Source organism: Sabethes cyaneus, chromosome 3 (genome assembly GCF_943734655.1).
Source record: "Sabethes cyaneus chromosome 3, idSabCyanKW18_F2, whole genome shotgun sequence".
Lineage (NCBI taxonomy): Eukaryota > Metazoa > Arthropoda > Insecta > Diptera > Culicidae > Sabethes > Sabethes cyaneus.
In genome coordinates, this window is record NC_071355.1 from 76,651,714 (window position 1) to 76,668,444 (window position 16,731).

At 41.9% G+C, this 16,731-nt stretch overlaps 2 protein-coding genes and 1 long non-coding RNA gene across 6 annotated transcripts in view; 1 reads left to right on the forward strand and 2 right to left on the reverse strand.

The window, feature by feature from the left end:
- Nucleotides 1–6,892: 6,892 nt before the first annotated feature.
- Nucleotides 6,893–7,276, reverse strand: LOC128744241 (uncharacterized). Its single transcript, XR_008412374.1, has 3 exons — nt 7,174–7,276; nt 7,026–7,116; nt 6,893–6,970 (listed from the first exon to the last, which is right to left on the reverse strand). It is a non-coding gene; the product is annotated as an uncharacterized LOC128744241 (long non-coding RNA).
- Nucleotides 7,277–9,395: 2,119 nt separating this feature from the next.
- On the forward strand, nt 9,396–12,954 carry LOC128742923 (myosin heavy chain, striated muscle). Its single transcript, XM_053839418.1, has 5 exons — nt 9,396–9,840; nt 9,909–10,697; nt 10,764–11,727; nt 11,782–12,690; nt 12,755–12,954. Exons 1-5 carry the CDS (start codon nt 9,545–9,547, stop codon nt 12,950–12,952), a joined length of 3,156 nt encoding a protein of 1,051 aa, XP_053695393.1. The 5' UTR covers nt 9,396–9,544; the 3' UTR covers nt 12,953–12,954.
- A 3,410-nt stretch (nt 12,955–16,364) lies between these two features.
- LOC128744713 (regulator of gene activity) overlaps nt 16,365–16,731 on the reverse strand; it is a 51,309-nt gene continuing 50,942 nt past the window's right edge. For all 4 annotated transcript variants that reach the window (XM_053841902.1, XM_053841899.1, XM_053841900.1 and 1 more), the window contains exon 8: nt 16,365–16,665. In XM_053841902.1, the coding sequence (XP_053697877.1) occupies nt 16,440–16,665 (226 nt within the window). In that variant the 3' untranslated portion in view covers nt 16,365–16,439. The remainder of the gene's footprint in view (nt 16,666–16,731) is intronic.

Genomic DNA, 16,731 nt, shown 5'->3' on the forward strand with positions numbered 1-16,731 from the left:
GGTGTTGAAGCTAAAGTTCCCGGTAGGGGTGGTGATTGTCGGCTTTGCGGACGATATCACCTTGGAAGTCTACAGTGAATCTATCAGAGAGGTTGAGTTGACGGCTGCCCACTCTATAAGCATTGTTGAAGATTGGATGCGATCCAGGAAACTGGACGTAGCGCATCATAAAACGGAGGTTATCGTGGTGAACAGCCGCAAGTCGGTGCCGCAAGCAAATATAAGCGTCGGGGACTGCACTATTTCGTCAACGCGGTCCTTAAAACTCCTTGGAGTAATGGTCGACGACAAGTTCAAGTTCGGGAGCCATGTCGACTATGCCTGCAAGAAGGCTTCCACAGCTATTTCGGCATTGTCTCGTATGATCTCTAATAGCTCTGCGGTATATGGCAGCAAGCGAAGGCTTTTAGCCAACGTGGTCCAGACCATACTCAGGTATGGCGGGCCGGTGTGGTCATCGGCGTTAGGTACCAAAAGCTATCTAGCCAAGCTGGACAGCACCTATCGTCTCATGTGCTTAAGAGTGGCGAGTGCGTATCGCACAGGTTCACATGACGCAATCTGCGTCTTAGCGGGCATGATGCCTATTGGTATCATCATCAGCGAGGACGTAGAGTGCTTCAACCAACGTGGAACTAGAGGCATGCGGAGTACCACAAGATCGGCCTCGATGATCACATGGCAGCGGGCATGGTCTAATTCCACAAAAGGCCGGTGGACACATCGACATATCCCGGAACTATCCGGGTGGGTCAACAGGCGCCACGGCGAAGTCAACTTCCACCTGACACAAATTCTGTCAGGGCATGGTTGTTTTAGACAGTATCTGCACAAGTTTGGGCAGGCGGAGTCTCCCGCGTGTCCCGAATGCGTGGACGTTGAGGAAACTGCAGTACATGCTTTCTTCATATGCCCTCGTTTTGCGGGCGTGAGAAGCAACATGATGGCAGTGAGCGGACAGGACACTACCCAACAAACATTTTTGTTGAATAACAGCTTATCAAGCGCTTGTTTACTGGATATTAGCTGTATAATGGTTGAATAAACTGCTCTTAAAAAAAATGTTTATTGGGTACTCCGGATAACTTAGTCCAAAAGATGTGTTCTAGCTCGGAAGTCTGGGGAGCGGTCAATGCGGCTGCTACCCAGATCGTACTTGAGCTACAAAACCGCTGGAAAGCCGATCAACGGCGAATAAACAGCCTCACTACCATAGTCCAGTAGTTATCTAAGAGTGTGCGTTAAGCACAATAGCCCCTCCCTGAAGTAATACCGATAAGGTGGTGCCAGGGGGGATTGAGGCTGGAGACTCGAGTAGGGTTTTAGTGGGTCGGGATCTTCACGCCCCAGTAGGGGGGTCGGGATACCAAACCCCACTCCCTGAGTTGTCTTCTCAGGTGTCTGATAGCAAATTTCCCTACTCGTTAAAAAAACACAGAAATGCGAGTGATTAGCAACCGAAAGTCGGTTCAAAGAGCGAAGATCACGGTTGGAAAGTATACGATAATCTTGAAGCGTGGACTGAAACACCTAGGCGTATGGCTTGACGATCGGCTGAGTTTCAACAGCCACGTTGCCTATGCCTATGAGAAGGCGGCAAAAGTGAACTGCACGCTGGCCAGTATCATGCCAAACATCTCTGGTCTAGGCAGCAACAAAAGGTGTGTTTTAGCTAGTGTATCCTCGTCGGTACTGCCATACGGCGGTCCAGCCTGGGTTGTTGCGTTCGAAACCCTGCAAAATAATTCCGGATCACGGAAATGCGTATAAATGTAGCGGAAGGAAGGAAGGAGGAAGAAGAAAAGTCATGCGAGCAGAGCCATTCGTCAAGTGACAGCAGGAGTGGAATGCCGCAATTAACGGCAGTTGGACGCAAAGACTACCCAGGTAACCAATAAGCATTACCAATGCTATTTACATGCAAGCCAATAACCATTTAAGTCACCTTAATTGCTACTTAAATGCTACTTTGGCAAAATATACAGCTATTTTACTGCTAACCCTCTTATAATGCTGAGAATGCTTGTTACCAGCTGACTACCGACAAGAAGATTTAAAATAGAATTTTGCATGCCAATTTACAACAGCTACGCAGTTCAAAAGCTAATATACAGCAACGTGCTGTATAAAATGCCAGATATGCTAATAAGCGACTGATTTACTGCTTATGGTAATGCTTATTGGTTACCTGGGTAATTCCGGTTCTCTCAGGCTGGGTAAATAAAAAGCGCGGAAAATTTCTATCTAACGCAATTTCTTTCGGGACATGGTTGCTTCAGACAGTATTTACACCTATTCGGTCACGCTTCTGTCCGGAGTGTGGTGGCATGCAGGAAACTTCTGAGCATCTGGTCTTTGTATGCTCCAGATTTGAAGCGAAGCGCACGGAGATGCCTACGCTCAACGTAAACAATATTATTAAGGAAATGTGTCTAGATGAGGGCACTTGGTATATCGTCTATAGATCGATTTTAAGAATTCTGGACGAGCTGCAGTGAAAATGGAAGGCAAACCAGCAAGCCGGCGCTTTGATGAAGTGAACTTGAGTGTAAAGAAGACAATGTGTCCCATTGAACGCACGTCATCATATGGTACACAAATCAAAAGCAACTTGACTCTGGGCGCGGTAAAATCCTAGACGGCCTCATATGAACGGGGGATGGGATCTTTCCCAAAGTAGTCCCTCTATCTAGACTAGATAAACAATATTCAATTGAAGAAATCTTGTGATGGTCACCCTTATTCTGCGAGTCACGTGACTCAATACGACAATTGTTACTCGCCGTGACTCGCCACGGCGAGTCGAATCACCTAGGTGACAACCGAGCCACCTAAGTAACAAACCCCTGTCAGCTAAGTGACAAACCGTGTCACCTAGGTGACAAAGCGAGTCACCTAGGTGACAATTGTCACCTGATTCGCGGCGACTTCAAATAGTCACGTCACTCGCCTCGCAGAATAAGGGTGGGTGACTGTACGGGATGCACGTTATGTTGGAAGGCACTTCCTTATAGGTTCACGTCTCGACAGGTGGGGGCTGTGACGGAGTACGCGTTTTGTGCTAAAATTCAAAGCGGTGAGGCAGGCGAATAGGATATGTTCATGAGGGATGTTCATCGGTTCAAATAATCATTTTTTCGCGAATTCTTCAACCTCTGAGTATAACAAAGGTAAATACAAAAACACTATTTGATTTCAGTAAATATTTTTACTGACTTCGATACTAATTGTGTTTATGCACGGGCGTAGTCAGAAATGTTCCCTAGCGGGGGTTTTACAAGAAAAAAAATCTAACATAGCCTAACCGTAAAAAATTTATTCAGGAAATAGGGAATTATTTCCAGTTAAAATCTATTGTGGTTGAAATTAAATGTTCCACATTCAACCAAAACATCAAATTGAAATAATAGAAGACAATTAAGTGTTAAAATTTTGCCTCCCAGTTGGCATCAAGGTAGGTTGTATGTACGAATCTCGGCTGGAAGAGGCAGTTAGAGTCCATAGAATCGAGACTCTTCGAAAAACAGCCAGGGTGCTGCTGACAACTTATCCTGCCTGATTTTCAACATCGCTCTTAAGGTGATCCGACCAGGGCCCGGCATCGTCGAAACAAATAAATGAAACTGACTTTCTCTTACCTTCGCTTCATACATGAAGTGACTTGCTTCGTTTGTTGAACTGAACGTTTCAAGCAAGCTTCAGTTGAAGTTGGTGGCTGTTTCAATTGACGACGGCAGAAAGTCAGACACGATTTGTCGACATTGACAAGGTTAACTTTAATATGCGTTGCATTGTAGGAATTGTTACTCAAATTCAATTCATTTGCATTCATAGTTGCTGGTCTTCTTCTGAATATTTTATAGAAAAGTACTACTGAAAAGTTGAAACTAATCGTCATGACGAAGTGAAACCCGTTGTGCTGACGCTGACTGAAGCTAGTTTGAAACTGAAGCGGTGCTGCTTCTGTAGAAACCGAAGCTTCACTGCTTCATTTATGAGTGACGCTATGCAATTGAAGGTGACGTTGTAGGGCCCTGGATCCGACGAGCAGATATTGAAACGAGAGGTTTGATTTTCAGTAAAGGTAGCAAACTTCTTGGCTACGCAGGTGACTTTGATATTGAAGCCAGAAAATTTGCCACGGCGAAGGCCATCTGCGCAAGACTGAAAGCAGAGTCTAGGAGGATTGGGCTCAAACTAACCGCGGCGAAGTCCTAATACATGAATGGCAGAGCCTCAAACGAGACGAACGTGCCTTTTTCGCGGACGGTAATCGTCGACGTGACGGTGACGAACCAGAAGGGGTAACTAAGTTCGTGTATGTGGGATTGCTGGTAGTCACGGACAACAACATAAATAAGGAGCTCCAGCAGTGTATTCAAGCTGGGCACCGAGCCTACTTTGTCCTTCGAGAAACGCTGCGATTAAAAGGCATAAGCCGCCGAACGACCTGACAATGTAAAAAAACCTCTATTAGACCGATTGCCCATGCTAACGGGGGACACAAGCGCCTTTGCGGACTACATTTGACGGAATACAAGCAGAAACCGAAGAGTAACGTAGGTGCATGAATCAAGGGCAACAAACACTGCTTGGGGAGATTACTAACGTACATTTGGCAAAAGTTGGTAAACTACAGTGAACCGGACACATCGTAAAGAAAACGGTTCTATACAACCCCACCGACACCGACACGGAGAAACTCAACGTGCGAAATGATTTTCCCAGGTCTAAAGCGACATTTTTTATTTTTTGAGTAAATACTGCGACTTCAGAGACGCCAGGGAAATGGGCGACGAGTAACCCAAGATCGATCAAGGCAATGAATTTGCTGACAACCTAGCAAGACAAGGATCAGCTCAGCAATTTATTGGTCCTGAACCGTTTCTGGGCACCTCCACATCCGCCGTGAAAGGCGAACTGATGACATGGGAAAAGCTAGAAATAGCATCCCGTTGGAATCAAATACAGGGTTGTAGACAAGCTAAACAGTTTATCTACCCAAACCCTGCAGTAGCTAAAAAACTACTCCATTTAACTCGTAGTGAACTACGCACGATCACGGGACTCCTAACAGGACACAGCCCCGCTCTTTATCATTTAAAGAATATCGGCAAGGTATCATCTGACACCTGCCGCTTTTGTAACTCTGAACCTGAAAGTTCAGCGCATCTGCTCTGCTATTGCGGAGCTCTTGCATTATCAAGGCACAACTTCTTAGGAAGTTTCCTTCTTACTCCATATCAGGTATGGAGCCTAAATCCCAAAACGGTCATTGGCTTTATAAACCATGTAGTACCGAATTGGGGCACAGGATTACAACTATTCCGCTCAACTCCATCAATGGGTATGAGCGATCCGTAAACTGTGTACAGCAATCGGGGCCTGCCACAAAAGACGATCATTAAGACTGTCGCAGTGGCCTTTTAACCCAATGCCCTTCTGGCATACAAAAAAAAAAGCCAAGATCGAGTTGAATCACTCCGGCTCTAAGCTGCTAACGACTACGACGTAAAACCAACCTCGTAAATTTTCCTGTGCTCCAAACAGCTGGCTGTGAAATTTTAGGTTTGAAAGTGGAGAACAAATTTTCCTCTGGGGAATTATCCGTCCCCCGTCGCCCATGTGTTTATGGAATAGCTCGGCAGTTTTATTGAAGAGAAGATGCAATAGACCAAATCAAGGTGACGTCATCTGGCAGATACTGGCGCCCTTGTTTACAAACAGACCGCAGAGTCCAAAAAAGTTTCAGCTGTTTAAACGGCAAGTTTGTTGTTTAAACCGAGTTTAAACAGCATTAGGACTAAATTTAAAAGCTATTATGCCTGTAAAATGTTAAAACACAAGCTACATTCGCTATAAACGGAAAAGAAAGTTTTCCAAAATGTAATCAAGGGCGCCAGTATCTGTCAGTTGACGGTATGATGATTTGGTCTATTGCAATTTACACTAGATTGCGAGTCTATTGCGTAAATTTAAAATATTATTGCAGGTTTCAGTGAAACGACTAAATACACAGCAACTGCAAGGAAACAGCCAAAGATCTGCAATCAGTGTTGCGATCTAAATTGCCATTTGTTGCAAAATTTAATGTGTTGATTGAATCGCGCACTGACAGTCGTCGACTGATGCACCGCTTCGCTCAGTCGATAGAAGAGACAAGAGACTCGCAATCCGTTCCGACCCACGAATCATCAATCACAAAACGCATACACCGATACCCGCAGAGCCAAGGAACTAGTCTAAAACTTTGATAAGCCGTATCGAAATGTCACAAGAAACAAACAAGGTGTACATTATACCAATATCTATTTAACAAAAGATCCGCCTCAGCTGTTGCTTCTGTTCTTACTTGCTAACACATCGCTTGCTTAATGTTGGGGCCCCATTTCTACTACCTACGGTTTCTCGGTGAACGAAGTGTGTTTTGTCGTTATTCTAATCCGATCGCATCATTGCTGGTTACAAACACGCACAAATCGAAGGCCGTAGCCTATCGCGAATTGGATGTTACACTCGCACTATCTGGATGTCTTGCCGATGCTGCTTGTCTTTGAGCAAGTGCTCGTACGTCTCGGGATCAGCAATCAAGTCCGAGTCGGCCTACGTGACCAGGCCTGTCGATCTGGTGATTCTGCGCGCGACGCAGGTCTCAATGAATACGGTTCAAACAATACGGTCCTCGTCCGGCCGATAGTAGCCACCCACTGTAGAAGTGTCGTCGAAGCACGAAAATCAGATTGGGTAAAGAAAAAAGCCCTGTAATGAATACATCGATATTGTCTACGTCACATCACATGTCAAATTGCGTTGCCGTTTACCTCTTTTGAGGGCTTGTCGTTGTTATTGATAACGGTACTGCTTCGATCGGGCGCACCATATATCTACGAGTGGATCCTGGATCGATGTTTGTCGCCTATGCTTTGCCTTGCTGTTTGGATGGTTCAAGTCGTGTACTTCACACTTCAGGCTGCCAATTAGATTTAGGTTAGGGCTGTGTTACCGCGTGTTTGTCATTGGTTTACCTTTGATCGCATGAATTTTCCCGTCGATGACTCCGTGTGATAATTGAGATTGATCGTGAGTGTCTTCTCCTCACTCAGCAGGCTGGTAATTCTAAATAGTAATATAGTTACCATTACTATTTCGGCGATAATTAATCAGGGTAGCTACCTGTTATGCTTACACCGGTGCGTATCCTAATACGTCCGTTAGGAAGATGTGGTTTTCCGCACTCAATATCACAGGTTTAATCAAGCAGAATAATATTCACGCGAGAAGCGGTTACGCAGAAGCGGAATAAATCCAAAATTAAGACACGTCACCGGAGTGGTGACTATTCCACTTCATGCTTCGCCGGAAACTGATCTGCTCTTGCGAATGTGTTAGGTAAGGTAGCTTAGCATTGAGAGCGCTTTCTAAGTGATCTCTTTTGGAGAGCTGGTATAATTTTTCCGTAGTTCTTTTACTACAGACGTGCGGGCTGCGTACTTACAGCGACTGCACTGTGGGAAAATTGAGCGCATTTTGTCGGCATAATTTCGAAGTGTAACACATTGCAGTGCTTCGAAATAGAGAATATTATCAGTCGTTTTTCTTCTTCAAACAATATCAATCAAATTGTTTTCATGCTATTTTCTATTTTCAGAATATTTTTAACAAAAATTGTGTGATAGAATCTAAAAACATCACATGTTATGCTGCAAGCATGTTTGTTACATTAATGCAATTTTTTATTCCAAAGTTTTTCGAAACTTTTGCATCACTGGATACGAGCGCAGCAGCTCTGACAACTTGTGGTAAACAAACATAGTGGCACCGAATTTTCGTAACGTGAGTTTTTCTGCTGTCAAATTTAAGTCACTTTGCACTATATGTTGAGTTACAGTCAAATTTCGTTAATTACACTAAGCTTATCGTCGGTTTTAAGGAAAACTTTTGTTAGTCGGGCTGATCTGATTAAGCCAAAAGATGACATGAACAACATTTGAACTGCTAGTGCTCAGCTCAGCTTAATTAATTAAGGTTTTGTCAAAATCGGCGATAAGCTTAGTGCAATTAACGAAATTTGACTGTATTTGCAGTTGTATATTTCGAAATAACCATCAAACGATCCCAAAACGTATCTACTATCTCACTTTTCTTCTGCATCTACTGTTTAGTAATCACCAATTTGACGGCTCGCAAAAATTTGACATGAATCAATAACAGCTCGCTGCTGGGATTTTAATTACATTTTGTCTGCAAGTTCCTTGTATTTCGCGTTTTTGATGCAACCTGCAATATTATGAAAAAAATTACCAGAAAATTGTTATGAACGAAATGCTACAAAACTATTTGTCGGTTACATGCAGCGGGTGTTTACTGTAATTCGATTTCCCATTCGAAACGAGAGGCATTTGTTGCTTTTTGTTTTCTTTTTACTGCTGGATTCGTTTATTTAGAACGAAGTGGATAACGGGGATTTACAAGTAAATAACCACAAATCAACTGGTGATCGAATTGAAGATGCATTTGTCAATTACAATTTAAAGCAACTAGAGGAAAATGCATGTGTGAAAATATTTTGACATTTATGAATAAAATACCAAAAGTCTAAAAGGCAATTGACAATACTAATTTTCTGGTTCAAAAATACTCAGCAGATCAAGATGAACTTTATATAGCACATCCCAGGTAACCTGTAAGCATTTCCAATGCAATTTAAATGCAAGCCAATATGCATTTAAGTTGCCTTAAATGCTACTTAAATGCTATTTTGGCAAAATATGCGGCTACTTTACTGCTAGCCCTCTTATAGTGCTGACAATGCTTATTTGCAGCTAGTTACTGACAAGAAGAATTTAAATAGAATTGAAGATAGTACTAACAAAAGGGCGAATGTCGCAAGCGTAAACAAACCGAGTGAGAGTTGATTTTCCTATGCTGGCCCAGCAAAAAATAACTCTCACTAGTTTTGTTTACATTTGCGACATTCGCCCTTTTGTTAATTCTATCTAGAATTGTGGATGCCAATTTACAACAGTTCTGCAGTCAAAAGGCTGATAAACAGCAACCTGCAGTATAAAACGCCAGGGATGCTAATAAACGATTGATTCACTGCTTATACTAATGCTTATTGGTTACCTGGTATATTTCAAAAAATTATTGAAAATTGAATATTGCTGGTCTTAGGACTTTTATAAAAGTCAATCTTGTTTTTCACATTCACGTTATATTATGCGTGCCCGCCACCAGGGCGCATGCAGTGCAGTGTTTTGTCTGTCAAACTGCAAAAGCCGCTTCATTTTTTCAAGGTCGAGAAAAACGTTTGTTTATAGTTTTCTTCAAACCGCGTCTGTAACCACCCGGCAAAAATTCCTTTTCGCGAGTGCGATTCTTCTAGCTTGTTTTCTTTTTTTCTTTGCACATATTTCCACAATAATTACCAGCGCACGAAAGTGAAAATCCTTGAAAGTCACAGAATGATATCATCCGCCGTCGCGTGAACAGTGAAGGTCTGGTCGTGTAGCAGGCAGTTACGGAGGCATCTTGAATAAGGAGAATGAATGATAATCCGGCGATTACACTGTTCGGGGGCGGTGAAAGTATTCAGGTTGCCAACACTAGTGCTCTGCACCGTGCCGAGGAGGAAGAGCAGCTACAAGACCGAAAACGCCTCAATGCCGAATTAGAAGTGCAATTTGAGAACGCCTTCGACGATTTGATCGAGAACGACGATGACGATCGAAACGACACGGTGGAATCTTCCAATTATTTATCCAACTGTTTGGAACATCTCACCGATTCGCGTACTCCGTTGCCGACACCAATGACCGGAGTGACACTCGGAGAACAAAGGTAACTTCAAATTTATGGTGATGTATTATAGGTATGCAAACTTTTAATTTATCTTTTATACTTAGCAGAATCTTGGATGTTCACGCTAAAAATGGTCCTATTCTGGAGGGTGGTGGAGACGGTCAGTATGATCCAAAGGCTTTCCATTGGCGCGAAATGTACCAGTCGAAGTGTCGCGAATTGGAACATGTCGGTAAGCTTATGCTTAAGAAGGAGAAAGAGTACGGCGAACTGCAGAAAAGGCTAATGTTGGCAGAAGGAGAACGCGATCGAGCAAATATGACACGAAAGCAAACACATGACCTGCTCGTGGATAGCAAAACAAAAATTTCCGAACAGGAAGACAACATCTGTAAATTAAAAGCAAAGGTTAAATCTGTGGAAGAGGAAAATCTTCGACTAGAAGCCGAACTTCAGAACAAAAATACACTGCTTCAAGATACCCTACATAAGTATCGCATGGTAGAGCAAAATGTTGGTTTGAAAGCCGACCGCCACACAGATCATCTCCTAAAGCAGGCCGAAGAAAGGCATAACGCAAAAGTTACCATGATGCAGCAACAGATCGACAACTTGCGCTCGAATTTGGACGATCGAACTCAAGAATTGCGCCGGTCGGAAGTACGCTACAAAGAGCTGCAATCGCTCCGGGATACGCTGCTAGTCGAAAAGACCGAAATCATACAACGATTACAATCCAATCTGGAAGAATCCCAACGACAATGTGAAACTCTAATGACGAAAACAATGAATTTGACCAGCTACAGCCAGGACAATCTTAGGCTGAAATCCAAACTCAACGCCCTCGAACAGCAAACACAGGATATGCAGTGCACCATTAATAAATTAACCAATCGGTAAGTCTTAAATTATTACTTTGCATTTTTACGTTCCCTTTTATTCACGTTCATTGGAATCCGTAGACTCGAAGCTTCCAACAACGAGCTAAAGCTGATGGATAGTCTGGTTTGCTCCAAGGATGCAACTGAAATGTCGGTTGAAGATGCCGCTTGTACGTTCGCGGCAACTCATAAGAATCTAGTTGGCAGCACCCCTATCAATGCAAATATGAAAATTACTGAGGAAAAGGTAACCAAATTGAAACACGAACTACTGATTTGTATGAATGGTCAAAAGGAAAAACGAGAAACCATCCAGCGGCTCGAAGCGGACCTAGCTGCTAGGGAGAGTGAAATTCAACAACTGAAGAAAGATGAAAGCCAAGCGCTGGTACAGATGAACCACTACAAGGAGGAAGCCTATCGTGTTAACGAAAAGTTGAAAATTTTAGAAAATGAGCTTGACAAGTTCTATAAAAAGGATAAAAACAGTTCCAGGCACGGACGTAGATCTAGTTTTGACAAGCAGGATGTTTTAGAAGATAAAATATTTGCCTTACAGCAGGAAAAGATGGAACTAGAAGATAGAATATCTCTGCTGGAGAAAACTAATAATACGTTAGAAGAAAAAAATAAAACCCTGGAAGCTAGCTCCAATTCGCTTGACGCAGTTAAGCTTGAACTGGAGAAGCAGAAATTTCTCCTCAGCGATGCGCAGCAAGAATGCGAGAGGTTGAAGAACCGATACATTGACCTGTCAAACAGCAAAGATGCCGTCAGTAGAGAGCTTGCTGCTCTGAAGTCACAGGATATCGCAAACGAACTGTTAATTCAAAAAGAACAGGTTTCCTCGCTAGAACGGGCTTTACGATTGGCCGAGTTGAAATCATCGGAACTTAGCAAGATGCTAGAACGAGAGAAGGCTGACCATGAGCAACTGCTTAAAGAGTTTCACGAACGACATCAAAGTAGTAGTGAAGCGTCGGTACAAAAGCAAGGCAATAACAGTTGTGCGAAATGTGTTGCTAATTTAGTGGAGATGTCAAAGGTAAGTCTAACTAAAAATACCAATCGAATAGCACTAACAGTAAGTCTTTTTCAGACGGAAATTGAAAATTTGCATCTACAGAACGCTAATGCGTCGCATTTGCGTGAGATCAATGAATTGAAAGGTTCCCTGCAAAAAGCACGCGCCACCATTGCTGACCTGCACCAAAAACTGGACTTGAAGTCGGAAAGGGACTATTTGATCGATGAGCTGAAGCAGAAAGCGGCTCAGTTTGAGGAATTTATGCGCAATCAGCATAATAATAACAGTAGCAACAATAACAGTAGCAGCGGCACAAGTTCAACCAGAGATAATGCAACGTCTCCTCCTCCGAAGCAGCAATGCCGCGACCAAAGCGTTGGAACTTCCCCTGAGATGCAAGAACTAAGCGAAGCAGAAATACGGAAGATAACTCGCGAGCAAGAGCAACGGATACGCGAGGATATGGCTCGTGCTGTTGCCGCTGACATCAAAGTTATCGAAGAGAAATTCAAGGCACAGTTTCTAAAGTTCGAGGCCAACATTTCAGCACTGAAAAATGAACTGCATGATCGAGTCAATGAACTAGAAGCGAAGAGTAAGGAGGTAGATGTGCTGAAGTTTGCCATCAAAACCGAGCGGGAAAAAATGACGGAACTGCTGGCGAAGAGGGACGACCACGTACGGACGCTGTTTGATAAGCAGGACAAAGTGATGAAACGTTACGAGGCGGAACTGAACAATGCTCAGCAAAAAGTACAATTTTTGGAGGGCGAACTACACGAAAAACGTCAACTCATTCAATCCGAGCGGGAATCGATGGATCTGCTGACGAAGCAAATCACCGAAGAGCGAAAAATGTTCCACGAGCGTGAAATCGAGGTGATCGAAAAGTTTAAGGAACTTGAGAATGAATACAACAAAAGTCTGGATATGGTGACTGAGAAGTACAATTCTGCGAAGAAAACAGCTCTTAATTATAAGGTAGAATTTTTCCTTTGAGTGAAGTGAAGAAGGAAAATTTTAAAGTTTATTCTATTGTTTACAGAAATATGCCGAGGATAAGGAGCAACATATGCTGAAGGAATATGATCGCATCAAAGAAGGCTACAACACAGCACTGTTGAAGGTGCAGAATCGCATGAAGGAAGCGTTGGAAAACAAGGACCGCAGTATGAAAGAGCATATCGCCAAAATTGAAAACGATTATCAGTCTAAGTTAAGTGTGCAGAAAAAAAGCGTTTAAACGGTTCCAATTTCTAGATGATTCCTTCTACAAATGCTCTGTTTCATAAATCCTCTTCTTTCTAGATTTTACATTTTTAAATAAATCAAAAGTGTAGAATAGCAAGAAGTTTTACGAACAGTATAGAATACAGATTTCAATTCGTTCCTTTTTCAGGACAACTAAATCTCAGTAGCAACGCTACTGTGCAAATCAGTACTTAAATAACAACCTAACCTAGTGAGGCTGATGCTTAGCCTAACAAATTTGAAATTGCATTTAAACGACATGTTGTCGGTAGCTCTCTATCACTGGAACACGACATATCGACTGTATTACTGTCCTTCAAACTGCCCTGCCCTTCTCTGCCATGTTTATATACTGTACAATAAAATAAATAAACGGTCAGTGTGCAACTGTTTGCGGCTGTTAAATTCTCTATTACACTTGTTGGCAATAGAAAACATTTATATCGAGTGAATCAATCACGAGTTTTAGCGAAATAGAATAGCATGAACTGTATACAAAATAAATGTTAATGTTGTAAACGTAACTTTTCCTTGCACATTTTTGGAAAAGAAATCCTATCGCTATCCTATCGTCACAATTCTGTATTGTTGGTCCGTCATTCTGCTAGGAATTCCTATTCTAAATTTCGGCGTTTCTTCGGATACCGGAAATTCTTCAACGATGAACTTCATTAACGCATACCAATTCAATACGAATCGCTGGTGACGCTTTGAATCTGTTTAGGTACATCAAGCGCTACGTTTGCGCCTCGCGAAGTTCAGACTTCTGTTGTCAGGTAAATTGGATAAAGTCGTCGTCCTTGAAAGCACCAACCCACGAGTCCTAAGTAAATTTTTCAAAACAAGCTAGATAAATCATCCATCAATCGGCCCTTTTAAGGGCCACCAAATAATGGTTGAAGATGCATTTGAATTTTCTTTCCTATAGAATTTGCATTAAAATTGCAAAGGTTTGACCGAAACTAGCTAAAAACGTTAATTAACGATTATGTTCCAACCTATTTTTAAAAATCATTTAATTAAATCATTTCAATGTATATCATTCAGATTATTATGTTAATTTGGTATATAAATTGACTGTTAAAAAAACTACAAGGTATACAACCCTAAGGGTTGCTCTCAATTCACCCTAGAAAAAATTCTTGCCTTCTGAAACCAAAGTCTTAGGATTGAATATAAAACAAGTGATGTTGAGCTGAGGAATGTGGGTCATTTTTAAGGTCACTTTCAGGACCCCTAAAGTGAGAAAAATTTTATTTTTTAGTTAAATTTCATATTTATTTGGAAAAATCTCGTCTAACTTTTGAAGAATCATTGTGAATGTGTATATATCCTGAAAGCTTGTCCTCTAAGCTTTCCAAAAAGGCATAAAAAACTTAAAATGGCTTGGAAAATGATTGAGTTATTTATGATAGTATGTGTACACCTAGCCAAAAAACGTTTTTTTGCAATAACTTGAAATTTTGGGCTGCTAGGATGATGTCCTATGTCTTCATGAAGCACTAGGTGCGACTAACGAAGTACACCAGGTCACTTACAAAGTATATTAAAAAAAATTTTGTCACACCGTGTTAGTGAAAATTTATTAAGCCGGCTTCATTGAAGGACGATCAACGGATCAAATATTTACATTGCGGCAGCCGGCAGATCTTCTAAAAAAACCGTAAATACAGAAAATTCCACGCACCATTTGTTCGTTGACTTTAAAGCTGCATAAGATACCATCGATCGAAAAGATTCAAATCCCACAAAGGGTTTCCTGCCGTTCAACATAACCCTACAACGTGTTACGAACCGAGCGGATATCAACACGTGGGCCCGATCGTTAACAAATACAGTCAATTCGGCTGCTTTATAGATGCCATGGATATTATCGGCAAAATATCTGTGACGGTGGGTGAACAATGTCAGACTAAAGCGCACAGTAAAGATTGGGTTAAAGCTAAATGCGTCTAAAATAAACTACATGCTAGCCGAGGCGAAAACCAACTGCAGCAGTGTAACGAACGATGGCGATGAGTTTGAGGTAGTTGGTTATCCTGGCTCACCGGTAACAGTGGACAATAACACCATGCGTGAGTTTCGGAGGCGTATGATCTGCAGAAGTCGTGCTTATTCAGGGCTTCGCAAGCAATTGCGGTCGAACAGACTAAGCCCCTGTTTAAGACACTCATTAGAACAGTTGATTTTACCGGCATGACACGCGGACGAGGACCTGTGATTACTCGGAGGAGACGAGTGCTAAGAGAGATCTTCGGCGGGTTACAATAGAACGGAGTATGGAGGTGGAACCATGAACTAGCATAGCTCTATGGCGAACCCAGTTTCCAAAAGATGGCTATAGCAGAAAGAATACGATGGGTTGCTTCAAATCCGGTAGGAACAGGACAACCAGGAGCACAGCGAGTAAGATGGTTAGACCAGGTGTAGCGAGATCTGCATCTGGCGAAGAATATTCGGTGTCCAACGAATTGGGGACCGTGATTCCAACTGAGTGCCCACAACCGAATGAATTGGAGAAATTTTGTTTATCATGCTATGTCTTAGGAAGGCAATCCAATTAATTGAGTACATTTTTCAAAAAAGTTACAATTCCTAATAACGATAACAGAATTTCTTGTTTTCCACACAATGCAACGTCAGCAATTGTTATGCGACATTTGAAAATAAATCAGTTTACACAGGTCGAGACTACAACATACCGTCACATACTGTTTCAGGTGCTGTAAGAAGTCTAAAAAAGTACGGAAGTAGAGATCGAAAAAGTTGCTGAAAATAGTACCATTTTCCTTAAACCTGTCTAACCGCTATAACCAACCCAAAAACACGTTATGCATTAGCGAAAGAGCATCTTCTCATTTTTCTCATTCAATTGAAATTAAATTTAACAAAAACCCGATACAAGGTTACAATAATGTTCATAAAACGACAGTCTAGACAATCTAAATCTTTACTATATTTTCTTCATTACTCTAACCACTCTAATAACGTGTTTCCGATACAAATGTGACAACTGAAATGAAAGGTTATGTTACTGGAATAATAGAAAACACAAAAGAATAATTCTGTGCGTAGTTGAATGAATCCGACGCAAAAATAATGGACACAAATGAACAAAAATTTAAAACAACCATGGATGCATTGCAAAAAATGACCAATCGAACCCTGGAACTACGAGGTAAGAACAAGGATGCACCGAAAACAAAATTTATATTTCAACGACCATTTTCTTTTCAGTCAAAACATGCCGTTTAACTACCAGCGTTATTCTGGCTAACAGTGCTGCTTATCTCGAGGAAATCAACCGCTTCCGAGAAGTGCAACGTTCATCGACAAATACGTTCCAAAATACCCAAGACCTGCCCAGAAAAGATCAATAAAAACACAGCAAAAAAGATTACTGAATCAGAAAATTTTTAATTTTTCTTTTCTTCTTTTTGTTTTCCGCATTTTTTCTTTTAATTACAAATTAATAAATATTATACAGGCTGTCCGCTCATCGTAACGTAAGCATTTAGATTCGGACATTTATCTAACTTCACTGTATCCACTTGAAATTCTTTTGGCACTCGTCGCCAATTTTGCGCATCGAAGTAGTAATACGTGCCACGTTCGGTTGTGCCATTCTTTTCGTACGGTGTCATGCCCGGCACACGCGTAATCCACACTTTTTCTTCCGTATGGTATCGCCAATCTCTACTATGTCTGGAATGTAAAAAAAATACCCATTAGCAAACGACCGGACCGAATAAGTTACATTCTAGCAAAGCA